The sequence below is a fragment of the Tilletiaria anomala genome, assembly GCF_000711695.1.
Source record: "Tilletiaria anomala UBC 951 chromosome Unknown K437scaffold_2, whole genome shotgun sequence".
NCBI lineage: Eukaryota > Fungi > Basidiomycota > Exobasidiomycetes > Georgefischeriales > Tilletiariaceae > Tilletiaria > Tilletiaria anomala.
In genome coordinates this window covers 266,727-292,322 of record NW_013547020.1, presented here as the reverse complement: position 1 = coordinate 292,322, position 25,596 = coordinate 266,727, and the positions used below count along the sequence as shown (strand labels likewise).

The 25,596-nt window shown below is 54.7% G+C and overlaps 9 protein-coding genes across 9 annotated transcripts; 7 read left to right on the top strand and 2 right to left on the bottom strand.

The window, feature by feature from the left end:
* The first annotated feature begins 1,197 nt into the window (after positions 1-1,197).
* On the top strand, positions 1,198-4,410 carry K437DRAFT_71417 (uncharacterized protein). Its single transcript, XM_013390812.1, has 2 exons — positions 1,198-1,508; positions 1,602-4,410. The coding sequence occupies exons 1-2, from the start codon at positions 1,482-1,484 to the stop codon at positions 4,290-4,292; spliced, it is 2,718 nt and encodes a 905-aa protein (XP_013246266.1). The 5' UTR covers positions 1,198-1,481; the 3' UTR covers positions 4,293-4,410.
* K437DRAFT_292346 (putative THR1-homoserine kinase) lies at positions 4,313-5,853 on the bottom strand (the record flags this gene model as incomplete). The annotated part of the gene is made up of 2 exons (XM_013390811.1): positions 4,313-5,705; positions 5,792-5,853. The coding sequence occupies 2 exons, from the start codon at positions 5,851-5,853 to the stop codon at positions 4,529-4,531; spliced, it is 1,239 nt and encodes a 412-aa protein (XP_013246265.1). The 3' UTR covers positions 4,313-4,528.
* Positions 5,854-5,924: 71 nt separating this feature from the next.
* K437DRAFT_292345 (uncharacterized protein) lies at positions 5,925-8,485 on the top strand. The gene is made up of 6 exons (XM_013390810.1): positions 5,925-6,114; positions 6,206-6,346; positions 6,425-7,127; positions 7,216-7,622; positions 7,718-8,009; positions 8,085-8,485. The coding sequence occupies exons 1-6, from the start codon at positions 6,080-6,082 to the stop codon at positions 8,100-8,102; spliced, it is 1,596 nt and encodes a 531-aa protein (XP_013246264.1). The 5' UTR covers positions 5,925-6,079; the 3' UTR covers positions 8,103-8,485.
* A 2,163-nt stretch (positions 8,486-10,648) lies between these two features.
* Positions 10,649-11,712, top strand: K437DRAFT_260635 (uncharacterized protein; the record flags this gene model as incomplete). The annotated part of the gene is made up of 2 exons (XM_013390809.1): positions 10,649-10,888; positions 11,002-11,712. 2 exons carry the CDS (start codon positions 10,649-10,651, stop codon positions 11,710-11,712), a joined length of 951 nt encoding a protein of 316 aa, XP_013246263.1.
* Positions 11,713-12,444: 732 nt separating this feature from the next.
* On the top strand, positions 12,445-13,364 carry K437DRAFT_71187 (uncharacterized protein). Its single transcript, XM_013390808.1, has 2 exons — positions 12,445-12,454; positions 12,551-13,364. Exon 2 carries the CDS (start codon positions 12,782-12,784, stop codon positions 13,268-13,270), a length of 489 nt encoding a protein of 162 aa, XP_013246262.1. The 5' UTR covers positions 12,445-12,454; positions 12,551-12,781; the 3' UTR covers positions 13,271-13,364.
* Positions 13,365-14,042: 678 nt separating this feature from the next.
* Positions 14,043-15,228, bottom strand: K437DRAFT_71174 (uncharacterized protein). Its single transcript, XM_013390807.1, has 2 exons — positions 15,191-15,228; positions 14,043-15,074 (listed from the first exon to the last, which is right to left on the bottom strand). Exon 2 carries the CDS (start codon positions 14,930-14,932, stop codon positions 14,207-14,209), a length of 726 nt encoding a protein of 241 aa, XP_013246261.1. The 5' UTR covers positions 14,933-15,074; positions 15,191-15,228; the 3' UTR covers positions 14,043-14,206.
* A 676-nt stretch (positions 15,229-15,904) lies between these two features.
* Positions 15,905-17,893, top strand: K437DRAFT_253119 (uncharacterized protein). Its single transcript, XM_013390806.1, has 3 exons — positions 15,905-16,244; positions 16,335-17,465; positions 17,553-17,893. Exons 1-3 carry the CDS (start codon positions 16,046-16,048, stop codon positions 17,852-17,854), a joined length of 1,632 nt encoding a protein of 543 aa, XP_013246260.1. The 5' UTR covers positions 15,905-16,045; the 3' UTR covers positions 17,855-17,893.
* Positions 17,894-19,012: 1,119 nt separating this feature from the next.
* On the top strand, positions 19,013-20,615 carry K437DRAFT_71140 (uncharacterized protein). The gene is made up of 4 exons (XM_013390805.1): positions 19,013-19,591; positions 19,657-19,822; positions 19,890-20,022; positions 20,093-20,615. The coding sequence occupies exons 1-4, from the start codon at positions 19,296-19,298 to the stop codon at positions 20,383-20,385; spliced, it is 888 nt and encodes a 295-aa protein (XP_013246259.1). The 5' UTR covers positions 19,013-19,295; the 3' UTR covers positions 20,386-20,615.
* A 179-nt stretch (positions 20,616-20,794) lies between these two features.
* Positions 20,795-24,125, top strand: K437DRAFT_242060 (BRO1-domain-containing protein). The gene is made up of 11 exons (XM_013390804.1): positions 20,795-21,091; positions 21,154-21,199; positions 21,262-21,519; positions 21,581-21,740; positions 21,803-21,942; positions 22,006-22,094; positions 22,158-22,992; positions 23,052-23,405; positions 23,469-23,603; positions 23,663-23,764; positions 23,832-24,125. Exons 1-11 carry the CDS (start codon positions 20,886-20,888, stop codon positions 24,051-24,053), a joined length of 2,547 nt encoding a protein of 848 aa, XP_013246258.1. The 5' UTR covers positions 20,795-20,885; the 3' UTR covers positions 24,054-24,125.
* Positions 24,126-25,596: the final 1,471 nt, after the last annotated feature.

Genomic DNA, 25,596 nt, shown 5'->3' with positions numbered 1-25,596 from the left:
CAGCTTTCTACAAGGTTCCAAGGCTCGACATTGTCACTACTTTGGGACGTGGAAGCTCATCGAAGCCATGGCAGGGGCCCATAGGTTGTACTGATCTACTTTCATAGAGCCATCCAGTTGGATTCAGGCGCATCCTTGAGCTGAAGCAGCAAATTGTGCCCCACCTAATTAATGCATTTCGCCCCACGGATGGATCATCGCGCCTTGCCTTTATGTTACAGTTTCTGAAAGCACAGCTCCTCCATCAGTGCAGAATGCAAATTCCGTCTCTTTACTTGGAAAGCTAGTGCTGCTTCCCAAAGTCTCTGCCGACTTTCGACAGGACGTTGTGATGTTGGCCAACTGCGGATCCCCCTAACCCCCCGCGCCTGCACCAAGTGCAGCGCACCACGCAAACCTATATTGTGGGTAAAGCTGTTATCAATGATGGAAAGGATCGCGTGACCATGCATTCATGTCGTTGGGTGACGACAACCATGCATGTTTTCGCCACATCCTTCTGAGTAGCATCGAGCTAGCATTTCCACCAGTCATCACCCTCACCCTCGCTGCTTGGCTCTCTTTCCTATAGCCTTGACTGGTAACATCTCGTAGACAACATCTACATTCCCTGCTTCGGTAGCACCATGTCATGTAGACTCCTTGATATTGATAGAAGAAAAACTTTGGCCATTGGACCCTGATTCGCCGCAATCCGGCGTAGTGATGAAAGCTGTGCCGGCCGACCCAAGCAAGGGAATGGAATGGGAACAAATGGAAGAGCATTGCATGTAATTTACTCCACCGAATGGGGAACGGCCGAGTTTGCTCAAACGCATTCTAACCGCACTTTCTTTTGGCGAATTGCTTTTGGAAAGCATTCTCGAGACCCGGGGTACGACATTCAGTCCTGCCGCGGCATGGGCTCCGCCATTGGCATATCCAACAGCTCCCACCTCTGATCATTCGTGTTCGCCTGTGGTATATGCACCTCTATGAACCGAGTCATCATCCCTGCCTTTGTAGAGTGATTCTGCACCTCTGACGATTGATTCACTGTGAGCGCCGATGGTCGCAACAAAGATATGATGCCTTTGGGGGGTTCTTCACTCATCTCGACTCTTGGGTGGCCCATCATAACATTTGGTGTGGGCTTTAGGGTTGCGCAACTGTGAGCGATGCGGCTCACCCTTCGAACGTCAGATAACCTCCTCCGTAAGGGTCAAGGTAGAGTGTTCAGAGGGTCCTAGTTACCGTCTTCAAGGCCATATCCAGCATGCACAGCTAGCCACTGCTTCGACAAAATTCGACACAAAAATGACTGTACCTCCCCCACCCGTATGAGTGACGCCTATCGCGGATTTCGATAGCTTCGCCTGCGTGCAGACATCTTTAACGAAGGACACCTGTACGTCCTGTCGAGGGCGACTGGCTGTTCTATCGCTTAGGTCGCGGCGGGTCGCTCTCAATCAGAGCCTCTCGTCGGAGATGCGAAAATCCACATGACTGACCTCTACGATCAGCTAAGAGTGAGTCCTGCAGCATGCATGCCTTCTCACGGCGAGACAGTTCCACTATTTCCTGGCTTTGACACGACTCCGACTGTATTACCCAAAACTCAGTCGAAATTCTGCCCGCCACTCTACGAAGCTCTGGCCGCGGCTATATGCAGTGATTCGGATCAAACACTGCAATCTGCAACCGAGGTCCTAAACACACTGGCCGAGGAGGCCAGACGGCAGCCACAATCATACTTGCACTCATCACTTCCAGCGCCAGATAGACAAGGTTATTCATCAGATTCGAGTGCAGCTAATATTACGCCCACTGAGCATCACCTCACGCCCGATTCACCGAATACCTGCGCAAAAGGCCACCATCGCCAAAGAAGAGGCAAGGCGGCCTTGTCGGACAAGCTTAAGGTCGCTGCACAACCGCCGCGGGAAGTCAAGGACGCGTCAAATACACCAAAAGAGACTGTTTCATTGCACTTGGCATCCGAGGAATCGAGTGCATCCGAACTTTGTGTCAAGCAGGTGCTAGACGAATGGGCCCGCCAGCAGTCGCAAGGGCGTTCAGCGCAAGGTCGCGACGCCCATTCGCATCTCGACAATGAGCTTTTGAACCTGACCGATGAGGAAGAAGATGTTGGAAAGCCAGCCAAGGCAGACCCGTCCGATTTGGTGGTCTCTGGCTTGGATGAAGACGTGGCGCCGCTGACATTCCTTCAACATGCATTCCCAGCACGAACGCCAGAGTTCCTCACCGGGATCCTCTTCGGCGATTGCGATGGCAACATCTCTCTTGCACTTGACACGCTTATAACCATCGACCTGGCAGAAGCCGAGGAGGCTGAATTCGCATCCTCTGCCACTATACTCAGCAGATCCGAATTGCATCTAAATGTGGCGGCAGGGACGGGGAGCAGTATTTTGTCCTCGTCCATTGGCGACCTCAGTGACCTGACTGGCTCCACGAGGGCGGAAGACGTGCAGGATGGCGGGCTGAAAGACGATGTCCTCCAGTTTGGAGACGAGAAGGCATCACTCAAAGGCAAAAAGAGCAAAGCGGCTCGAAAGAGACTGCAGGAAGACCAGAGAAGGCTCAAAGCGGGGCTGCCGGCACTTGGACGTGGCATTGGCGCGACACCTGCCATGACAAATGTCTCTGTTAAGAATCATGGTGGTGGTCATGCCGGTGGGCAACACGCAGCATCTAGACGCGCACAGCAAGTCAAGATCAACCTTACTGACGTGCGCCACGGCGGGGCAGTCAAAGACCAGCGCTTCAAAAAAGTGTCAAGTAACAGCACATCCTCCCCGCTGGTCAATGGACGTCAATCAAAATTTGCAATCAATGGAGGCGTTGCTGAAGGAGAGAGAGGTGACGAGGCGCTCTTCGGCGAGACGGACGAAGAGTATGCGCGAAGGCTGGCGCAGATCGAGCGCGAACGCACACGCGATCCAGACGATGACAAGGCAGTGAACGACAACCGGTGGCTCCTTGCATCTTCTGTCCTTGCGCAGCTGTCAACCTTGCTCAACATGGACATGTCCAAGGTCACGGCAGCGTACAACAGCGCAGATTTCAACCTTGTACACGCTTTCAATCGCCTCGTGCACGCCACCGCTGAGCAGAACGCGCCGCTCGGCCTCGCGAGCCTGGATGCTGCCCCTCCCTCCAAGGGAGCCCCGGTCGAGGCGGCGAATCATTCCATCTCAATCGCAGAGGGCATCGCGACCTTGACGGGGACGTCGTTCGCACATGCTTCCAAAGCATTCTGCGCGACCAAAGGTAGGCAGGACGCGGCGATCGATCTGATCCAGCTGCAGGCTGTCGTCCAGAGTGCAATGCTGGACAACTCTTCTTCGCTGCTGGACGTGATGGACCCGCTTGGCAGGCTCACTATCAGAAGTGATGCCTCCTCTGGCGTCACTGGTTACACGGCTGTCGCTGCGTCGAGCGAAGGGCGCTTCTCGCGCGGCGAGCAATATTACCTCAAGCCAGGCGAGAGCGGTGCAGGTGGACACGCTGCATGGAGCGGAGGATCAGGATCAGGCTACGCAGGCGCCGCGAGTCGGCCGCTTTCGGTGCGACAGCGAGCTGCCGCGCAGGCTGCTGCGAAACTTGCCAGCGATGCCGTCGTCCTACCCGCCTCCGCCGCGCGCGTGTGCACCGCAGCGGAGGAGGAAGCCGAATGGCGTCTGGCGTCCTCGAGGGCTGGCAAGAGCTCGAATGCGGGCACTGGCTTAGCGTACAGTGATTCCCGGCTCATGGCCAACGAGTATCGCGCGCGCCGCGCAGAGGCACTGCGGAGCGCCGCTGCTGCGTGGCGATCCGGCATCGGCGCGCAGGCGCGGAGCGGTGTGGCGTGGTACTATGCAGACGAAGCGCGGCGCCTTGATGCGAAAGCGCGCGCATGGAGCATGCGCGCAGCTCAGGCGCTTGTAGAGGAGCGGCGCGCCCACCGCCTCGGTGTGGAGTCTGGCCGCCATCGATCAGCAGCAGATGCAGATGGAGGATTCGCGGCGGGGCGTGCAAGGGACAACACGATCGATCTGCACGACTTGACGGTGCATGAAGCGCTCAGCGTGACCAAGGAATGCGTTAACGAGTGGTACTCGCGCCCTTCGCATGTCAGCTCAGGCTTGGCATACCTCGGTCCGCTGCACGTCATCACGGGCGTGGGACGGCACTCGCCGCGGAATATCGCGGTTATCAAACCTGCCGTGATCAAGATGCTCGACAGAGAAGGGTGGAAGTACGACGTGGATCATCATAGAGGTGTCATCACCGTTCGTGGGGTCAAGTGAGAGGTAAATGAGTATGCTTTGGAATGGCCACGGCCGGCTTTTTATTGCACGCCCAAGTTATAATCACATTAATTGTAATACGCATGCATACACTCATACCCATTCACCAGGAATCCTTTCTTCCTGCAGCGGAGTAGAACACATTTGGTGCTGCAAGCCCTTTGCCCCCACACATTTGCCCTTTCATCAGCGATTCGCTGTTCTTTTCTTGCAGAGTCGAGCTGCGGTGCCCATGTTTACTCTTCCACAACCTGCGCACCCTCGGTGGACACTTCTAGGAAGCGCACTTTGCAATCGATGTTCTCCTTCTTGAACTCGTCGCAAATGGTCTCAGCGATAGCTTCTTGGTTGTTGAGCGACAGCGCCAGGATGGTAGGGCCTGCTCCTGAGAGACAGATGCCGAGAAGGCCGGGGTGTGACTGCGGCGTGACGGATGCAAGGATGCGTGGAAGGCCCGGGATGAGGTGCTTGCGGTACGGCTGGTGGACGCGGTCTTGCATGGCCTGGAAGATGAGGTATTCGTCCGGTGGCGAGCGTGCCAGCGCCGTTGTGAGCACTGCCAAGCGTTGCAGGTTGAACACGAGGTCCTTGAGCGAGTACTGCTTCGGCAGTGCGCTTCTTGCTTTAGCAGTGCTGACTTCGAATTGCGGAATGATGGCGATGACCTTGATCTCTTTTGCCCAGCCGAAGCGGATGAAGTGCCCGATGCCATGCGGCGGTGTGGGTGGGTCTTTGCCCCATTCTTCCCCGGCGTCCGGTGGGTACTCGGGCAGAACTTCGGAAAGCGGCACGTCCTTTGCCTCTGTTTCTTCTGGCGACAACTCGAGCAGGTACGATCCAACGAATCCGCCAATCAGAGCCGCGGTGACGTTGTCCGGATGGCGCTCGATCATGAGCGCGTGGTCGAGCAGTCTCTCCTTGGGGAGCTCCAACTTCCCTAGCGCGTCACCGAGCAGAATTCCAGCGATGACAGCCGCACCGGAGCTTCCCAATCCTCGTCCAAAAGGCACTTCATTGTGGACCTGTATCGAGACACCATGTGGGAAGCTACCCACGCCGTTGCACCGGAGGACGTATAGTGCCGTCCGCGTGGTGAGGTTCTTATATGGATCTAGAGGTGCTTCCGCGGCGCCTTCCCCTGTGTATGCCAATGTTGGCGCTCGGTTCGATGCTGATGGATCTACGGTGACCGACAGGGTCAGGTAGAGTGACAGGGATAGGCCAACGACGTCAAAGCCGGGCCCGATGTTTGAGGAGGTACATGGCACAATGACCTTGAACTTCCGCGCCGATGACGATGCACTCATCGCGTCGACGTTTTGTTCCGCGCTCCTCTGCAATGCAGTGGGGGAAGCGCAGCCTGTGCCTGTGACTGGGATGATTGCCCTGGCGATCCTCTCCTCGTGTGTCGTGCTGCAAAGCTTTCGGATGGTGGAGATGCAGAGGTGTGTATTCGTACGGTCAAGTCTCGGGTTGGCTTTTGTCCGTTCAACGCTGACTTTGCCTCTTCGTCTTTGGTTCCCGGTTCCGCCGTCGGTGGAGCGAGTAAGCGACAGCGCATAGCAAAGCCAGCCTCGGGTATGTGCGTAGCATCATAGCTCTGCTTGCTGGCTTTGACCCTCTTGCCATCTTATTCATGGACGGATGCATTACGAAGTGATGTACACGGCGATGTTCCGATCTTTCTTTCGTCACGAGTAGATCGCCAAGGAGCAGCACCCAGCATCCATAGTTAGGACGCAGAACAAAGCCTCCAGGTGTACCAGATCGGTAGGCACACAATCACCATGGGCAGCCGCTCTGAATGGCCGCAAAGTCTCAAGTGAGATCACGCTCTGAACCAACAGCCTCATCCTTGGATGCAATATGTTGTGCTGACTTCAAGTGAAACGCGCCCTGCGTACCCCCCGCAGAGACTTTGCCAATCGAACATTTGCAGCATGTACAGACTCGAACCGGGCGGTTGTCAGTGAGGAGCTGAAAGCGCTGATCTTTAAATCCTTTCAAGAAGGGACAATCCACACCACCGACTGGGGCCGTGTAGAGCTTTCCAGGTGAGTATGCGCATATCTTGCTTGACCATACCCAGCGAGCTTGATGACCGATACATACAATCATCCTACTTGGCTTAGCCTGAAAAAGAAAAAGCTAACGCAGGTCAAGAAGCGCTCAGCTGCGGCGTCGCCAGCAGCCTCGTCGAGCAACGGACTGAGCTTGGAGGAGCAGAGTCGAAGGGAAAAGCGAGCGAGACGTTTTGAGAATGATGAATTGCAACGACAGAGAGAAGAGGAAATGGCACTGAGGGCAACTGCACGTGTTGCCATTGGGCATGCCCAACCATATGCGTCGTCTTTGGCCGGCCCTTCGGCTTTACTAGGTCAGCATGTACCACCGTCACCTGTTGGCCCACCACAGCCGTGGGTTTGGTCAGCAGGCGCGGCGCCGATGCCACCTCCACTACTTGGGCCCCCTCTGCTTGGCAATAGGATCTGTCTAACTCCGGGGATTCGAGGCTCACCTGCCCCGCCGCCCGTGCCACTGGCAAACAACAAGCGTGCACCTGCAGGGATTTCCATGGGGGCAGGGATGCCAACCTTTAGTGATCCAGACGTTGCCGATCCGAATGTGATCGACTGGGACGAGCATACAGTTGTGGGGACCTCGACCAAGCTAGAGAAGCCGTATCTGAGACTTACTTCAGCACCCGATCCAAAAACTGTACGGCCACTTCCTGTGCTGGAACAAACTCTCGAGCTGCTCAAGAAGAAATGGCGAAGGGAGCAGAATTACGCATACATCTGCGATCAGTTCAAGAGCATGCGACAAGATCTCACAGTGAGTCGAGTCTTCTAATTTTAAAGCGTATGCGCTCGACAGCTGGATAGGTGGGCTGACGCAAACAACCTACGTACTGCTATTTCAGGTGCAGCGAATTAAGAACCCATTCACGGTCAAGGTATATGAAATCCACGCCCGCATCGCGCTAGAGAAGGGTGATCTGGGAGAGTACAATCAGTGTCAATCGCAGCTCCGGCTTCTCTACGCGTACAAACTTCCCGGCTGCTTGATGGAGTTTCTAGCTTATCGCATCCTCTACCTCCTGCATACGCGCAACAGACGAGAAGTCAACTCGCTCATGACGGAGTTGGAAGAAAAGCACAAGCAAGACGTTGCGGTCAAACATGCGCTGAGCGTTAGGAGCGCACTCGTCACGGGCAACCACCACAAGTTCTTTGCGCTTTACATCGATGCGCCAAACATGAATTCTTACATCATGGACCACTTTATCGAACGGGAACGGGTCCGAGCCTTGCTCGTCATGGCTACCTGGTACGTACAGCCGTTTTTGGCTGCCTTGCTTTGCCTTACCCACGCTCGAAATGCGGACGCTAAAAGCCTTCGGCTCCTTCTGTTTCGCCATCCAGCCTCCGTCCCCATTGTCCCTTATCCTTCATTACCTCTGAGCTTGCCTTTACAGATTCCCAAGAAGCACTCAACTTTCTTAAGGCTCTCTCCGCAGACCTGCTCGTCGAACCCACACCAGCCGAGGTTGAAGCTGCCATCGCCGCAGCCAGTTCAACCAAGGCGCAAGGCGGATTCACAAAAGGCAAGAAAGCTGCTGCTGCGGCGCGCATTCCACTTAATCAGCGCAAATGGGATGCCAAGGCTGCGCTTCCGGCTTTGACAGCAGCAGCTGCGCAACATCGGAAGGTTGATGTGCGTGCCTGTCCCAGCATTCGTGGTCAATTCAGTTCGGTATAATTGACATTCGTTCTCCACTCTTCCCCACAGATTAAAGGGCAAATTTGACATTAAATGCGAGACGCAAGCAGCAATATCAAAGGCGGTCACGCTGGCCGAAAGCAGAGGGCGTGGGCGGGGCTATGTGGTTCCACTGGTACGAAGACTCGCAACATCTCCTTCCTCTTGCAAGACCCGATGCATTTCGGTCTCCTCATCCCTTGCCCGCAAGTGAAAGTGTTCGTGTTCTGCTTGTGGGGCTCCAATTGCTTGCACGGTGTCGGCTCATGACTCTTACATTCCTATACATATGTGCGGCTCTCCATTCATTCTCAGCTCACTGTATTTTAAAAAGATCGACTTGCACGGGACGATCCGATGGAGTATTTGACTCGCGTCATCTTTGGTGTCATGTAAACAGTTCATTAAGATGCAGGCAGCAAGATGCAAAGCAACTTTAACGTATATCCATACCGATGTCTTCAGATCAGGACGAGCCAATCAGTAAGGCACAAGGAAAACGAGCTGGCATCCTCTGCTTTGGTCAAGTCCCACGAGCCGAGCTGGCTGCGATGACCTCCGTTGGGACGCCTGCTGGCTTATACCGTTGAGTCACCCCGGCTCACAATGTTACTTTGTATGCCTGCAGCCTGACGTAATAACGCCTAACGCCTGCGAAGACTTTTCGGATGAGCATTGGAGAGAATCGTAGGCAAGTACGTGAGCGTGCATGTATGGAGACATGCAGGGCACGCAGTTGAAGTCAATGTCGTCACCCAGTGGCCCTGTAAATGCTTACCTGGAGCAATTCGTGTAACAGAGTGTGTATGCACAGGAATGTGCCAAAACGGAACTGAACTTGATTTTTCCAGCTCTCTTTCTCACTACATTGGTCTTTCTACTTATTTTCATCTCTTCAATCGTTTCCAAATTCCAGCTCGCTGCTTGATCCTGGCGGAGATGGCGAAGGGTGGAAGTAGAGGACGGCTGTTAAAGCTGTTATTCTAACGAGAGTTGCCGTTATTGGCAGCGCGCCGTGACTGGACAGTCAGTAATCTGACTTTGAAAGGCAACATCAATGAAGCATCACGTGACACCCCTTTCGCCCCAAGTATGAAGGGAGCGAAGCGTGTAGAAAAAGCCCACTGTTGTTGCAATTTAAACGCCACTGTTTCAGTTTCAAAGGGACAGCACCCGCCTGGACCACAGCCTGCGCACCAGTGCAGTGTGCATAGGTCTGGATCTGCCGAACGGCCCCTTCCTGCCCGTACGGTCGGTCCTCTTGTAGCATGGTGGCTTGACTGTCCAATTGCTGTGTCCCGCCATTGCTGACTGCACGCACATTCTGTCAGAAAGGTGGCGCTCGGCGCTGTGCAGGCTCCAAGAGGTACACTTTACTGACAGGACCGATGGCTAAGGCACTGATGAGATCCTCAGCGCTGAGGTTGAGATGGCTGAGATTTTGTCGTAACCTGAGCGGTGAACCAGATCACTGTGATATCGCAGTCCCCTCCCTCACCCTCCTCCACAGCTGCATCTCCACACACTTCCATCGCCTCGAATCTTCTCAAATGCCTGTCTTGAACTCCGATCGGGCCATGCTGGCTTCTACGCACCGCTCAACTTTCAAGCTCAACGCTCACGCTTCCAATGTGGACTGTGCAAGTCCGTGCCGCGTGGAACACCCAATACCAATCAACAATGCATGGGCACCACGAGAGCTGCACAGGTCCCAGAAAAGGCGAACACCAACGAATCCATCCATCAAGCCACCACCATGTTTGTGATTCCAGCCATCATCCCTTGGCACCGCCTGGCAGCTGAGGGCTCGAGCTCCGACCTGGTCCGACGGGCCCTCTCTTGCTACCTGCAGTGGCAGATATCTTGAAGATTTGCGCTGCTATAGCGGACGGAACACTTGCTGAGCTGACTGTAGAAACCGTCGAACTGTCGATCGCTCATGTATGGAAGACTGATCTCTGCATTTTTGCTTTGGCTTTCTGCGGGGTGCGGGCTGGTGCGGGTCGCTAAGTAGGCGGCTCCACAGGCTTCCCGCACATGCGAGGCGCGAAATGTTAAAGTAAACATCCGTTTTACGAGTTACAAACCACCCACTGCGCACATTCTACCTGTCAACTGACCTGTCCCGTGAGCAATGAGCCGCTGTCCCGTCGTCTTGCGTATGCGGGCTTTGCGGCCTTCGAAGAGGGATGGTAAGGTTTGCGCGCTCACCACAGGTCACTCGATCGCTTTTCGCTCCCAAGCTGCAAGCCATCGAGACATCTTCATTCAAGCGGAACGATGCGAGGGAAAGGTGTGAAGCAGGGGAAGACATTGAATGCATCTGGATGAGAGGTTCAATGCTGGTGTCACTGGCAACCCTGCACCAAGGCTAGGATGTTCGCTGGGGCGGAGCTCCTGCATGTAGCTAGGACTTTCCTAATAGGACTTGCTAGGACCCGCCACGCAGCAGCAAGGATGATGAGGTATATAAAGAAGACCACTGTGGAACAGACTGGCCCCTATTGCTTCCCTTCTCTTCACAACCGCATTCGGTCTCCAGAAGCCGCTTCCCTTGGCCAACCTCTCTCCCAGAAGAAGCAATCTCCCTCAAGATGACGGTCAAGCTTGCCACACTTGCATCGCTTTTAACGCTGTCGCTGTCGGTGCTCGCGACACCGTTGGGCAAGCAGAGCCGGGCGGTGACTCCGCTGACGATGGGTAATGGTCAGGTGTGCCGGTACGACAGCGAATGCAGCAGCAACTACTGCCGGCAGACGCCCGCGCAGCGCGCGGCGGGCAGCCCGACGGGCACGTGCGACGCCAAGAAGGCCAATGGCAATGTCTGCTACGCGGTGAGTGACGCACTCGAAGGCGAGGATATCGTAAACGCCGAGGTCGCAAGGCTAACCAGACCACGATTCCGACTGTCTGCCTCGCTTGGTCTACTTGATTCGCACGCGTGCAGGACAGCGGCTGCATGAGCGGGCACTGCGTCTCGGGCAAGTGTGGCGCCCTGGCGCCATCGCAACCGCAGATTACGTGCACCAAGATGACGGCGACGACAATGTACCTGGGTCGCCTGGACGCGGACGTGTACAGTGCGCTTGGGCAGCCGCCAGCGCAGCCATACCTGACGTTCAACAAGCACTATGACGGGGCCAACCACGAGGTGCTGACGACGTCAGGCCCGAGCCACCGCATCCCGGCGGAGTTCTGGAAGTGCACATCGCAGTCGATGCGTTACGAGAACGGCAACGGATACAGCTATGGACAGATCCGCCTACCGAGCGTTGGGCCGCAGCAGTGCCTGACGGCGTTGTACTATGGCTACTACGGGGGCACGTCGCCGCTGTTCGCAGCTCCGTGCGTGTTTGACGACCAGCAGTATTCGATTGGGCCGCAGTACTTTGCCGTTGGGACGGGTGCATCGTCGAGCTCTACCAAGAAGAAACGCGGCCTGTCGAACATGGGCAGCAACCCATACCCCTACAATGACCACTCTGCGCCGTTTGTGCAGCCAGTCGTCCCCAAGGGATCCAGCGACCCGCACTTTGGGCAGAATGCCAAAGGCTTCGCGTCGCCCTCACAGGACGGAAAGTACTCCTCGTGGCTGCTGGACAATCCCAGCTCTCAGAATGACTCGCCGCTGTATCTCGTCTCGGGCTATACACGCTGAGGAGTCGAGTGCATGCAGCGCCGCCGCGCCTGTTGCCGGTACTTCAGACGGCAACTTCTCTCGCCCTCCGTGCTCCCCCGCCCAGACTAGCAGCGTACCCCGTCCTTGTCCCACCTCGCTCTCCTTTGCGTCGCCTCCGTATCTCACCACCACCTACGCCATTCGCAGTCTCCCTTCGCCTTCTTCTATACTCGATGTCACGATCACTGGGCATTGGTTGAGCACGTGTCACCTAGGTTGCCATGCATTTGGTTGGTCTTCCATATGTGCAACGTAATTGTAATCCTCCACCTCGGGGGTGTCTTGGTCGATGAACATGGGTGCTGCACAGAGCTGCACGTAATGAATCACTGCGGATTGAACCGGTGAATGATGATATGATCGGCGGGTGAGAGGAGGGCAGTGCCGTCCTAGCTGTACATGTAGCGACTGAGACTGGGCTGGGCTGGGTAGGGTCGGGTCGGGTCCAGTACCAGTGGGTATTTACCATGTATTAGCATCCGATCCGCCCGAACGAAGGAAGAAGAGCTCATAGGCAAGGTGGGAGATCGCGGGATTGTGAGTGTTAATCCATCCTTCATCTCACGAAGCAGAGCAACCATGCTGCATTGTACATGCATCCAAGGAGGGGACTGGGGAGCATGACCCGGCCCGGTGCCATATATAGCCAGGCAGAGACAGATGGGAGGGGTGCTGGCACACTTCTCGGAGAATGGTTGCTCGTCATGTAATGTAATTGAGAGTGAGTTATATTGGTATCGCGCTGAGGAAGGAGTCGACAGGGACGCATCTAAATTAATGGAGAGCGCGTACATCTCTCTCCCACTCATATCGCAAGTCCCTATGCCAGAGTCGCGGCGGCGCACCCACACCCCTCAGAACCAGAGCAATCCCCACTGCCACCGGCGCCCGACAGCGGATCCGACGCGGGCGACATGGGCTTCGTCAACGGCCGCCTCCCACCGCCACCGCTCCTTTCCGCCACGCCCGCTGTCATGATGGAGCGCCTCGACACCCGCACCGGCAGCCGCCAAGACGCGTTCGTCGCCCGGCGAGCCGCTCAAGAAGGATGATCGCGGCCGCCGCCGCGGCGGCGCTTGCTCCAAAGCCTTGTCTGTCGGCCTCACGGTCGGCGCCTTCACCTGAGGCTTCCTCCTCAACATCCTCGGCCGCATGTGAAGCTTCGACTTGGACTGCCTCGTCTCCAGCAACGTCCGCTCCGCTTTGCCTCCGGGGCTCCCACCACATATGCAGGCCTCTGCACCCTCGTCGCTTTCGTTGGCGGCAACATCCCCATCGATACCATCATCACGCTCAAGTTTCCGCCCACAGTGATTGTTTCTATCTCTTAACTCTTGAAGCGGGGGCGGCGCGGCATGGATCCCTTGCGAAGACGTGGCTGACGCCGCTCGACGATTGCACTCTCACCAGAACCGCCTCGGCTTGCTCACGCTGTGGCCATCAACGTCCTGAGATCGCCGCGTGCCCGCTAGTGGCATGCATGAGCGGGTCCTGCGGCTGGGCCCCCAATGGGTCAAGGTTCTGTCCTCGGTGCTGACGGTCATCTTGCTTGCGCGTTCGTCACGGCGGGCACCGGCTCCGTCGGTCCGCATGCGATGGAATTCTTCTAGAGGGTGCTCAACGCCATCTTGTACTCCTTTGTGCCCTAGGCTTACCCAGCAGGGTGTGCGGCGCCGCGTGCAGGCTCGTGAGCATCCGCGCACCCATCTCGGGCAAGTGGCTGTATGCGCGCAGCATCGACGGCGTCCTGTACATCGGCTGATGCGTCGCGCTGCCCTTCCCCATCGCGCTTGTCCTGCTGCGGTTCGACACGCGCGGAAGGCGTACGCTTTAGTCTGCATCAAAGGTATCATACATCACGTCCCAGACTTTCTCGGAATAGCGCCTCTTTGCACATTACAATATGAACGCATGTATCGTAACACTGCAGAAGTGGTGGGTATTTGGCCAACAAAGCGGTGCGCCCCAGTGGGGGCGTTGTGTATCCGTCTACGCGCCGTCGTCGCGCTTCACAGCACCAATGTGAAAGGGGCGAAGTGTCTATGCAAGCGACATTCCCATTGCACGTGTGACCCAAAGCGAAGCGAATATGTTACAAACGTACAGGTGCTTCCTATGCTGTTCCTGAGGAAGCACGAGTTGTAGGCCGTTTCGAATGCGACGAGATCTCCTTGACGAGGTCGTGTCGTGCGAATGCTAGAGAAGACGAGGGACAGGGAAATAATTCAAGTAGGGTGCTGATGGGTGGGACGGTGTGACCCTTGTGATCCGGGAGGGAAAGTCGGAAGGACTGAAGACTGGCTAAATGCTGAAGGAGTAAAAACCGGTGCTTGCAAAGGCCGTGCTGGATGAGGGTGCGGGTGTACGACAATGAAAATGCAGGTATTGCAAAGAACATTTTCTTGGAGCCAGACAAGCAGTGCCAGCACCAGACTGAGACGAGACAGTGCGCCACATGTAGTGCTGACACATCTCAGAGCAAGCATGTCCCAACGATCATGAAAAGAGCGGCACCGAGGGCGACAAATTTGGTGTGTGCCACTTCGTGCGACCTCCGTTCAGCATTGCCGCCAGCGCCGTCCGGTGCATAATTCGAGTACGTCAGGTTTCTGCCGCTGCCCGCGGCGCCGTTACCCATCGGATCCGGATTGTCGGCGGTGGCGGCGGGCGCGAGGGGGACAAAGCCGTTCATCTGCGTGCTGTTGCCTGACGCCAAGTCGGAACATGACGGGATGGCGCAGCTGGAACTGGAAGTGGAGGTGCGCGTGTAGCATATCGCGCCCTTGCCTTGCACGCAGCAGGTGGAGACGAACGCGCTGGACCAAGAGGTGCTTTGATTTGGATCGTCAGAGGGAGCCGTCATGCTGCAGCTAGGGCCACCCGTTCCGCTGCTGCTATTTGAGCTAGCAGCGGGGGAAGATGCGCTTGCAGGTGACGCCGAAGCTGACGATGTCCTTGTCACAGAAGTGCTCGTCGCATTGGTGGCCTGTCGTGCAAGCAGTGCGTGTAAATCTTTGTTGGGCGAGGGTGAAAGTCGACTGGGGCTGGTAAACGAAGCAGATACCGAAAGGGAGAGGACAGCGACGACGGCCAGAACGAAGAGGCGGCCAGCAGAAGTGCAAGAGCGACTCGTCATTCCGAGACGACGTCTCAAATGAATCAAGAGATGATATGGGGGAGTTGCAGTAGGAAAGATCATCGGCCTGGTCGGCTGAGTTCAGGAACAGGGCTCGGACAGCACACGGCACGCTGGCAAGGGCCGTCGGACTGAGCTGACGTGTCTGGGAAGAAGAAGGCGTGATGATGGAGACGAAGCACCCGAATTCGGATAGACAATGACGCTGATGAGGCGATGAAGGCGAAAGTGCGGGGTGATGAGGAGGATGAGATGACAGTGTACCTCACTGGGGTCAGCAGTGTTTCGGGCCATGCCAGACACACACAATATCACTCGCACGAAAGAACTGCCCGAAGAGAAGAGTGGCTCTCCGCTGCGTGACATGTGGGCCTGTGCGCTGGTCCTGCCGGTGATGCCGTGGTACCGTGTAGCGCCATCCACAGTCCTTACTAACACATGCGAAATGCCCGCCGTGCGTCCCACAAGTACAAGTACACTTTCAACCACCAAAGACTTTTCACGACATGCTTTTGGCGAGCGGCGACTGATGTGACAGGGTCAAGACTCGACGAAGTGCAAGGACGAGGCCAAGGGTGCAGAAGAGTGAGGCATTTTAGACGAATGCGGGGCGAGAGCCAGGAGAGCATAGAGGGCGCCCTGACCTTGTTCCTCGCGTTTTTTTTCAGGTCGGGGGGTCATCTGATGATCCGCACATGATGCGTGTGCCCCAGCACTGTCGGCACTAGCTGGCCGGCACGCGAGGCTCGGCGTCACAGACACGCTGCACAGCAGGTGGCTGGACTCCGTATTGAATTGGTAACCGTGCAGCTGCAGCACGGTCGGCAGCATTGCATGGGGAAGAGCCCAGGCGATATTGAATCCCCCAAGAATGTCGCCTTTCTGCCAGGGCTGCTCATAATATCCAGGGGTTTTCCTGTTATACGGGGATTAAAGTATACAAATGATTTGTATCATTTTCATTTATTTTTAAACATATCCCCCAGGGCCTGCCAGTATGCGCCAAGTGTAACCTGCGAAGTTCCCTAGCTGCCGCCTGCTGTGAATATGAGCTGTGTACACATTTGTCGTAACGAAGCGAGCTTCAGGGGCTTCCTTCACTGTTACTTGCACGCTCCAACTTGAGGAGGCTCCGTGAAGAAGCGCGTCCTGGCGCAAGGCAACGAGCGTCGCGCCATGGATCCGTCAAGCATATCTACTTCGAGCGCAAGCTACCCGCTGACGCTACCTGAGTACACTCGCTATGGTCGGCAGATGATCTTGCCTGACTTTGGCCTGCAAGCGCAGCTTCGGCTCAAGAACGCACGCGTACTTGTCGTCGGCGCCGGTGGACTCGGGTGTCCGGCCATACAGTATCTTGCTGCCGCTGGTGTTGGTGAGCTGGAGCAAGGGAGCTCCGAGGGCGAGTGCTGGGAATGAGACAAGCTGATGGAAGCAATTTGTGGCGCTTACCATGACGCTATAGGAAATATTACCATCATTGACCACGATGTTGTCGAGAGGTCCAATCTTGCACGCCAGATTCTGCACAGTGACGCGCGTATTGGGCAACCCAAAGCGTCCTCCGCTTCTCTGTCCGCCTTGCAGATCAACCCTCACATCAATGTGGATCCTCTCGTTGAACCGCTATCTCCCGCTAATGCCCTACAGCTGGTCCAGGGGCACGATATTGTGCTCGATTGCACAGACAATCCGCTGACGAGGTACTTACTCAACGACGCGGCTGTGCTTGCGGATAGGATGTTGGTGTCTGCTGCGGCACAGGGTTATGAAGGCCAGCTGGGTGTCTGGAACCGGTGGCTAGATCCAAGGGAGGAGGTGGTCCCAAGCCATCAGCTAGCGGATAAGGGCAAAGCAGGAGAACCAAGCTTAGAAGAGCAAAGGACAGGAGGCGCGTCAACGCGCTCACGGCGCCTCACACACCCCCGTGGACCGTGCTATCGATGCATCTTCCCTGTTGCACCATCTCCGCAACATGTGACAGACTGCGCGGATAGCGGCGTGCTCGGCGTCATCACCGGGCTTGTTGGCACGCTGCAAGCAACGGAAGCAGTGCGCCTCATCGCCCGAATTGGGGATGAGTTTAGCGAAGACGCTTTAGAGCATGCTGCGAACGCGGAAAGGGAGACAGCACAGGCATGCACAGAAACTCCACTTGGACGAAAGGCAGCACCGGCAGGCGTCATGACCCTCATCTCTCCTATCACATCGCCTATGCAACCATTCAGAACTATCAAGCTGCGGCCCAGGCGACTAGGCACATGCAGAGCTTGTGGTGATCCGTTGCTCGTGCGAGCCCATCTGCACAAGAAAGCCGGCGCTGAAGGAGCCGAAGAGGCAAGCGAACCGGGGCAAGAGGTATCTTCAATGATCGAGGACTTGCAAAGTGAAGACTATGTCTCATTCTGCGGTCTCAAAGCCGCACCAGGAGCCGACAGGGCGCAATGCGACGTGAATGGTGGGCAAAGGCTCGAGCCGATCGTGCTCAAACGCGTCGCAATAAGAGCCGAAGAGAACGAACCGGGGGCTGGAGGAATCACCATCGACGTACGGCCCGCCGTGGAGTACGGTATCGTCCAGCTGGGTGATACTTGTAGTGAGTGCTTGTTCGGCCCGCTCGCCCGTTTTTCTCAATCTGACATTTGGTTCATACACGTGTCTACTTGGCTTCTTCTTGCTTAAGACATGCCGATTGATAGGATCCGCCGCGCGCCTTCTGCCGCGCTCGCAGATATCCACAATTTGGTTGCATCTGGTTCGCACGCACATTCGGCAGTGCCGGTCCAAATAAGGCTTCTGTGCAGGCGTGGAAACGACTCGCTAGAGGCTGCCAGACTCCTGCGACGCGAGGAGACGATCCGTCAGGGGCACAAGGGCGGGGAAGGGCCACAAGCCAGAGAGCGAGTCAAACTGGATTTTGTGGATGTCAGAGGCGGTCTGACCGCTTATTCTCATGATGTTGATGCTCAATTCCCGGTGTACTGACATTGTATATTCTGAATGCATTGAACGAACCATTGGGCAGGCACCATGTTCTTTGTCATGGCCTTCGTCCGGCTGCAGGCGCCAGGCACAAGGTGGTCTCAAGAGCGTGTCCCCTTCCTTTGCGCAAACGGCACGGGCGTATTCTTGGGCGCAGCAGTGTGTAGCTCGCTGCTGGAAACGCAATGCCATGCAACATCGTGAAACGCTTGTCTCGCTACCTGTGCGAACCAACAATTTCCGAGAGTTGATTACCAATACTCGTCCCCGCAGGCGGGGGAACGTCGAGTGCAAATAAGCGGAACCGCTCTTCATACATAGACACGCCATCTTTTATCTGCGACGAATGACGATTGCACCCGAACGAAGGCTTACCAGCACTCGCCATGCCAGCTCCTTCACCCGGCGCAAAAGCCGGACGTCCCGTCCACCGGCCGTTCGGCGTACAGGCTGGTGTGGTGAGTTGTAGTCGACGGAATGCAGCATGATTGACGGTCACGCTGGTTGCTGCGTGTGACGCGCTCCACTGAGCCCCGAAAAGAAAAGATGGAAAGCGTCAAGGTGTTACCATATGTAAAATGACCGAGGAGAGTCACCCAGAGCTTCAGTGCCTGACAACATGTCAGGCGTCACCAAGCAATTCTCATGTCTCAGTCTGTCACCAGTCACCAACAGTATCACCAAATCCATTCAAATCACCTGCGAGCATGGAAAGAAGGGAGCCCCATATCCAGCATTTCACTCAAAAAATTATATGAGTTCATAGCGATACTTTGACGAAAAGCAGAACTTTATAGCCTGCGTGTGGAGCACATTTGTGCCAGCCACTGCTTGTCCACTCACCCAACAAACAGCAAGAGGACTGGGGCTGGCTGGATTCTTTTGTCTGGCTTGCTTGTTCTGGTCACGCGACTCATGCGTTCTGTTGCTGCGAAAAAGAGAAGTAGGCAGTGTCTAAGGTGTCACGTTCTTTTGTGTCTGCTTCGTGCCTGTGCGGTAATTCGGCTTTTCGCAGAAGTTTCTTGCCGCCACCCGAGAGCTCCCCTTGGCATGGCTTTGCGCGAAGCGTATTTTTTTGCATCTGTTTCACTTAGAGTTCTTGTCGGGATGGTCGGTTCGCGGGCGGTTCACACGTTCCCTAATTAATACTAATCGCTTCCACGAGTACAGCCAGCCATGTGCATATATATATTTATATAGGTTCTCTTCCCCCACAATATAAAGTCGGGCGAAGTGCTTCTCATTCACAGCGTCATTGCAAGACTCGCATAACTTGCAAAAGTCGCATGGGAATCTGTGGCTCGTGTCCAATTCCTGAGGCTCCATCCATTCCACCGCTAGTTTCGGCATTCCGACCGCAAGTCAATGCGCGGCCCCTGGGCGATGCGGTAGGGAATGCACGAATCGTCATGCAAACTGTGTGTAAAGCACGAATAGGTCTGCAATGACTTCGTCTCCAGCAACACCCAAGCCATTCTCATTCAAGCCAGGCTCAGGTAGTGCACCTTCATCTCCCCTGGCGCGATCCTCACCATCCAGAAAAGTTAGTGGTGTCGGCAAGGACACGAAAGCAGCCCAAGAGCCTGGCTTGCTCGGTCGTCATGAGGAGACTACATTTCATCGACAACTGAGATCATTGCTCTTGGACCACAAGAAGGCGCGATCTGCTTGGGAAGAGCAGGTCACGTACGAAGGCCTTGAAGCCGTAGCGGCATATACTCAAGCCGACGAGGATACTGAGTATGTGTTTCTTGCTTGAGTGAGCCTCCCTCAAGCGTGCCAGCTGATGCGCTTATCATATGCAGTCGCTTGGATGCTGCCCTCGGGACCGTTGAGAAAGGCTCTGCTCATCCGGAAGAAGAAGGCCTATCTTTTCGGAAAACCCAACTCTCGAAGCAGCAGCAACTCGCATCAGTACTCTTTGATCGCGAAGGAGCTCTGTCCGATCTGCGTAACACAGTGAAATCTCTGGTGTGTCGATGAAATGGCTGCGTTGTCAAAGAGATACAAGCGAATACTTTGCTTATACGGTGAACAGAATACCATCCTCTCACGAATGACTACAATCCAAGCTCAATGCCATGCTCTACTGTTGGACGCAAGCTCCGCAAAAGGCCTCGAGTTCGCATTCGAGGCCGCAATGTGGGGAACATGGACCATGGGCATGCTTTGTGAGTTGAGACTCACACGGACTGGCAATCGAATTGTCAATTGACGAGTCGGCGGCCTTGCGTTCCGCAGGTGAAAGCGTCAGCAATTTGACCTCGCAATATGTCATGAGCACAGCTCATCTCGAGATGCTCGTCGAAGCTCTTTTATCAAATTCAAAGCGCACGCCGGAAGGTCTGACGGGCACAGAACTAACCAAGATGAGCCCGAGGGAAAAGGAGGCATTGAAAGTACGCAAGCGGGAACGCCTGACAGAGGCTTGGGCGATGCTACCCTTTCTGGAGAAGAGTGGGCCTGGAAGCGAGAGATACTTTGAAGATATCTGCGCAGTTGAGATTGGGAGATGGGAGAGTGAAGGGCGATAGCTTGCAATTGCAGGGAGCACGTCATAAATGGAATGAGACTGTATTTTTATCACATCCCGTTGCAAGAATAGATAGATGTGCAACGTGGGACCTCAAACGTAATTCATTCGCCTTGCGGTTATGAATGTGCGCACGCTCACGCGATCCTCTTGCCTTGCACCTTTATTTTTGCGAGAGTATGGCCGACAACACTGGTTCAACCAATCAAGCACGAGCTGAAAGCATTCTGAAACCATCGAAGAATGAGGGAAGACAAAGGCACAGGGCGAGTCCGTCGAAATGATGTATGAGATCAACAGGTACGCATAACGCCACAATAGAGTGGTAGAATTATGAAGTCGCACAAATCTATCAGCGCGTCGACTGGCATCTGGCACACTCCACATCGTTCAGTCGACGTCATTTCCAACACATTCGCATTTCATCAATTTCTTCATTCCACTCGAGCTTGCTGCCGACATTGCGGGCGTTCAGCACAGGTCCCAGCAGAGGAAGACACAATGACTGCAAACATACTTGCGCTGCCCCTCAAGTATTCGCACCCAGTATCGTCCCATCTCGTCGAGGCCATCAAGAATCACATTGCGGAACACTACACCGACACCCACCCCGATGCATTCGCGGAGGATATTGCAACTTTTGTCAGGTTTCGAGATGAATGCTACAAGCTAGAAACACACAGAAGCTGCCTGGATCTGGCATTGAGGTGAGGAAAAAAACGGTGCTTCACGTCATCCCGTCGCTGCTCACCATCTTCCGAGCATGTAGATATCACTCACAACTACGTTTCTTCCAGACGAAGTTCCCCACGAATGTGCGTTCATGGACATCATGAGGCTTGCTTACAAAGTGCTCACCCGTACCAATTCCTTCCAGATCAACATTGCCTTTTCATGGACGCTCTCATTTTCGCCGTCCATGCCCCTCTGGACGTCCTTCCCAGCGGCATTTAACGATGACGACGGTACGCCCCCATCTTCGTCCTCGGCAAGTAATACCATTGTCTCTCATCCGGACTTGAACTTCGAGTGCGCAAACCTTCTCTTCTCTTTGGCTGCGCTGAATTCGAGTCTAGGCGCGAGCGAGTCCCGGAGTGACAAAGATAGTATCAAACGATGCATTGGCTACTTTCAGGTACATTTCGTTTCGGTAATCAGACTAGATGCATGCCTGCTAAAATCCCAAAGTCTTTCAGACTGCTGCTGGTCTTCTGTGTCACATACGAACCAAGATTTGCCCTCAAATCGAGCATCTGGTCCCGCCCTGTCCGGACCTAACTCCGGCAATGCTCGAAGCTTTGGAGCAACTGATGCTCGCTCAGGCACAAGAATGTTTCTGGCAACAATCCGTCATGGGTGAGTCTACACACCTTCGGCCACTTAAAAATTCCATCACTGAGTCCTCTTGTCCGTCGCAGATGGCCTCAAAAACGCGACGATTGCTAAGTTGTCAATGCAGGTCTCCGCGCTGTACGAGGCAGCCCTGGCAGTAACGGAGCGCTCAGGCCCGTCAATGTCAATGAAAACTGACGAGCAAGCAAGGTGCGATCTTCCTCGGGTGAGTAGCATGCTTCCACAGCGCACCCAATTGCTTGCTCATCTCCCCTTGCGTCTCTTTCAGGACTGGGTATCTCATTTGACTGTCAAAAGGCTTCACTTTAGGGCGGCGGCACAATATAGGAAAAGCCGAGATGACATGGAGAGCAACAGGTGCGCCGGAACTCCCGATTGATTGCAGATATTCACTGACAAGCCCGTCTGAGGCTTAAATAGATACGGAGATGAACTTGGCCGTCTTCAAGCAGCAGAAGTCGATGTCAAGAAGGCACTCGACGCCTCGAAACGCAATGTTTCTGACACAATCGTGTCGGATCTGAGGTCGCTTCATGGGACAATAGTGGCAAATCTTTCCCGAGCGACGAAAGATAACGATCTGATCTACTTGCAGCCTGTGACAACCGTGGCCAATCTGTCGAAGATCGCGCCGGCATTGATGGTCAAGAGCGTATTACCGAAAGAGGTAGAAGACCCATTCACGTTTCTTCGCATTTCACCATCTCCTGCATATGGGGTCCCACTGTTCCAAGCTCTCGTCCCATATGGGGTGCACGTAGCCATCAGTATTTACGAAGACCGCAAAGAAACATTGATCCGGGAAGAACTTACATCTCGACAGATAGACCTCGACGCAGTGGCGAGCAGCTCCCTCCAGTCGCTCGGTCTACCTGGCGCCCTCCAAGCGCAGGACCAGAATCTTCCTATCCCGCCTTCATTGCTTCGAAAAGGAGAAGAGATCCGCCTTGATGGAGGAGTCAGCAAGCTGCAACGCCTTATCAACGACGTGTCAAAAATCGCCAACGCAGACGTGGGAATCTTGGAGGATTCAGTTGCCATTCTGGACCAGGAGGCTGTTGAAGATGAAAAGGTGCGAAGGAGCGTTGCCGGCAGGCCATGGACTCGGCCAGCTAGTGAAGAGGCGGCACAGCAGTATCGGAGCCACATTACACAATTTCAGTACACTCTTGAGCAAGCTCAGAAGAGTGATGGGATCGTCAAAGAAAAGCTTGCCGACTGGGCCGACACGATAGACGTGCTTTCCAGTGGTGAAGTGAGTCAGGAAAAGAAATGCAAAGCAAACAAGTATTGACCAACACATCTGTGACCTAGGCTGCCCTTGATGCTTTCATACCGAAAGCGTCGTCGAGCGCCAGCTCAAGTGCTCAGAATCCAGTGGCTCAATCACTCCGAGCTGCTTTAGAGGAATTGGACGATTTACGAGACTCTCGCGCTGCAGCAGTAGCTGAGGCGAAAGCACTCGGACGCTCCGATGATATTCGGTCTCTGGCGATGAAAGAAGCAGCTAAGCTAACCGCAACGTCGTCTTCCGGAGTCACCTCGCTCGTCGTGCAGACATCACACTTCGAATCGCTATTCCATCAAGAGATACGCAAGTACGACAAATACTTGAAGGAGATCAATCACAGCGCAGCAGCCCAGGAGAAGAAGCTGGAGGAGATCACGGTAGGGATTTGAATGACACGGAAGGCTCGTGATCATAGCTGACTTGCTCCTTTTGGCTCACAGCAACTCAACAATGACTTCAACACATCTCGAAGCGTTGATACAAGCACGAAACGGCGCGAAAAAGCCCTGCAGAATCTCGACCTTGCGCATGCCAAATACAAAGAGCTGTCCAGCAACCTCGTGGAGGGATTGAATGTAAGGTGTAGAATGGTCACTGCGGTAACTCACCAAGGCTGACATACAGCACCCTTCAGTTCTATAATTCCTTGGCCAAGCTGCTGAATGATTTTAGACAAAGTCTAAAGGAGTGGCATCACGCGCGCCAATTCGATGTCGCACAACTGACGGTCAGCTTTGTGAGTGTTGGGATTGGAATCTCAGAGGCGCGCTCTACTGACTGTTTGTTGCTTCGTGGTGACACAGGCTGGAACCTCTCTGTCATCCCGCGCCGGTGCAAACAACCGAGGAGCCCAGCCCGCATCGGCTTCAGGTGAAGGTTCAGCCACAAGAACGCGGAGCTCACAACGGAAAGGGCAGGACCAGAAGACAGGCGCCGGGGCTCAGCAGCAAGCTTCATCTGCTCAAGAGCAGCAACAACCTCAGTGGGGGAAGTGGAAGGGTTCGTCAATACAATTTGACGATTAAACATATATTACAAAAGAGTATGATTCATGCAATTCGATTCATGCGGCATACTTCAATTGCAATGTTGAATATATTGTTTACCCAGCAAGGGTGGGAGCGATGGAAAGGATATGATTGCATATCACGACTGAATCACGGGTCGTCCCGGCTCTCACCACAGAGGCTCGTCGCCCTCTGTCGCCATCTTCTATACCGCATTGCGAGGCCGCGCTCCTCAAGACCGCAACGTCTGCCTGCGCAGTGTGCTAAACGTCTGATTTTTACGCGGATCAGTTGCAAAGCATCTCACTTTTCTTGCATCTGCGCAGTTTAACCCTCTGCAGATGCTGTATATTCTTCCTCAACCCATTCCGCCCAGACTTTCGTACTTTCCACGTCTCAATAGGCGGCACTGACTTGAAAGGCGCCGTAGCACAGGGATGCACCGTGGAAGACGCCTGTCTGGAGCGTCTCGACTAGTTGGATGCACCTTCTGGACGAGTTAAAGCAAGTATCGCGGATCCTGCGTTAGGATTCTCATAATTGGACCCACGATCAGGCTCAGTCCATGTGATTGTGCATCCGATTCATTTAGCTGCGACGACAGCAAATTGCACACTGCACAAGAGTAGGTGAACCCATGGCTTGCGCACAGCTCTACTTTGCGGCCTCGAATTTAATTGAACGCTGTAGGATGCGAAGATTTCTGACTTCGCTACGATCGGCCGCATGCAATGACAGACTTCGAAGATAGCCAGCGCCAGATTAGCATTTAGGGAATCCCACATGTAAGCGCATCTTCGCGACCCAGCTCTCAATCCCAAGAGTACAACAGTGCATTGGGAACGCAGCTGTGATTGATCTAAAATAGGGTTGAATAGACCAACCACAAAGGCCGCCGCCATAGGGATACTATTAATCAGCGCAATGTCCTCGATACCTGCACCTTGCTTTCCGAATGACAAATACAGGCGTCGTTGAGCGGGTATAAGGTGGCGTACGTAAGCGAGTATGGAAGCTGGGGTCGAGGCTGCTGGAAAGTCAACAAACGGTGTCTCCCTGACGATGAGACCTTCTGTGGAGAAGTATTTGGTAGCAAAGACTCTCTGGCCCGTTCCAGTTCTGTCATGGATGAGCCCATCCGCCTTGGGACGAGGGTTGCGAGCGAAAAGTAGCAGGTAAGCTAGCCATCGTGGTGAATTGTATCGTCGTACTTTCACTTGAAGAGATCGAGGGAGCTGGGTACTGAATGTGTTCTGAACAGTTGAAGACCGTCTGTATCGTCAATTAAATTTGCGCCGAAAGACTTCTTGGGCCAGAGTTTGCTGGTTGATCTTCTAGAGCGACGCAGCGGCCCGTGCACGTCCCCTAGAGCATGCTGGATGAGACAGTATCTCTCGTTCATCTTTGTAACCAACCATACAATCACACGCTCAGACAACGCAGGGTTGGACAGTTGCGCCGCGGCCGGGCGAAAGCATGCGAAGTATCGAGCCACAAAAGCCGGGTCAATCTCAGAGGAAGAGGCAATAGGTAAAATATCTGTGCGAAATAGAGGAGGGAT

Excerpts from the sequence above, each read along its gene's own strand:
- K437DRAFT_71417 (XM_013390812.1), top strand. The coding sequence starts at position 1,482 with ATGACTGACCTCTACGATCAGCTAAGA. Across the intron at positions 1,509-1,601 it reads ACCTCTACGATCAGCTAAGA|TCGAAATTCTGCCCGCCACT; the intron begins GTGAGTCCTGCA and ends CCCAAAACTCAG.
- K437DRAFT_292345 (XM_013390810.1), top strand. The coding sequence starts at position 6,080 with ATGGGCAGCCGCTCTGAATGGCCGCAAAGTCTCAA. Across the intron at positions 6,347-6,424 it reads GGCCGTGTAGAGCTTTCCAG|CCTGAAAAAGAAAAAGCTAA; the intron begins GTGAGTATGCGC and ends TACTTGGCTTAG. Across the intron at positions 7,623-7,717 it reads TTGCTCGTCATGGCTACCTG|CCTCCGTCCCCATTGTCCCT; the intron begins GTACGTACAGCC and ends TTCGCCATCCAG.
- K437DRAFT_71187 (XM_013390808.1), top strand. The coding sequence starts at position 12,782 with ATGATCGCGGCCGCCGCCGCGGCGGCGCTTGCTCCAAAGCCTTGTCTG.
- K437DRAFT_71174 (XM_013390807.1), bottom strand. The coding sequence starts at position 14,932 with ATGATCTTTCCTACTGCAACTCCCCCATATCATCTCTTGATTCATTTG.
- K437DRAFT_253119 (XM_013390806.1), top strand. The coding sequence starts at position 16,046 with ATGGATCCGTCAAGCATATCTACTTCGAGCGCAAGCTACCCGCTGACG. Across the intron at positions 16,245-16,334 it reads TCTTGCTGCCGCTGGTGTTG|GAAATATTACCATCATTGAC; the intron begins GTGAGCTGGAGC and ends ATGACGCTATAG. Across the intron at positions 17,466-17,552 it reads CCAGCTGGGTGATACTTGTA|ACATGCCGATTGATAGGATC; the intron begins GTGAGTGCTTGT and ends TTCTTGCTTAAG.
- K437DRAFT_71140 (XM_013390805.1), top strand. The coding sequence starts at position 19,296 with ATGACTTCGTCTCCAGCAACACCCAAGCCATTCTCATTCAAGCCAGGC. Across the intron at positions 19,592-19,656 it reads CAAGCCGACGAGGATACTGA|TCGCTTGGATGCTGCCCTCG; the intron begins GTATGTGTTTCT and ends TATCATATGCAG. Across the intron at positions 20,023-20,092 it reads ATGGACCATGGGCATGCTTT|GTGAAAGCGTCAGCAATTTG; the intron begins GTGAGTTGAGAC and ends TGCGTTCCGCAG.
- K437DRAFT_242060 (XM_013390804.1), top strand. The coding sequence starts at position 20,886 with ATGACTGCAAACATACTTGCGCTGCCCCTCAAGTATTCGCACCCAGTA. Across the intron at positions 21,520-21,580 it reads GATGCATTGGCTACTTTCAG|ACTGCTGCTGGTCTTCTGTG; the intron begins GTACATTTCGTT and ends AAAGTCTTTCAG. Across the intron at positions 21,943-22,005 it reads CAAGGTGCGATCTTCCTCGG|GACTGGGTATCTCATTTGAC; the intron begins GTGAGTAGCATG and ends CGTCTCTTTCAG.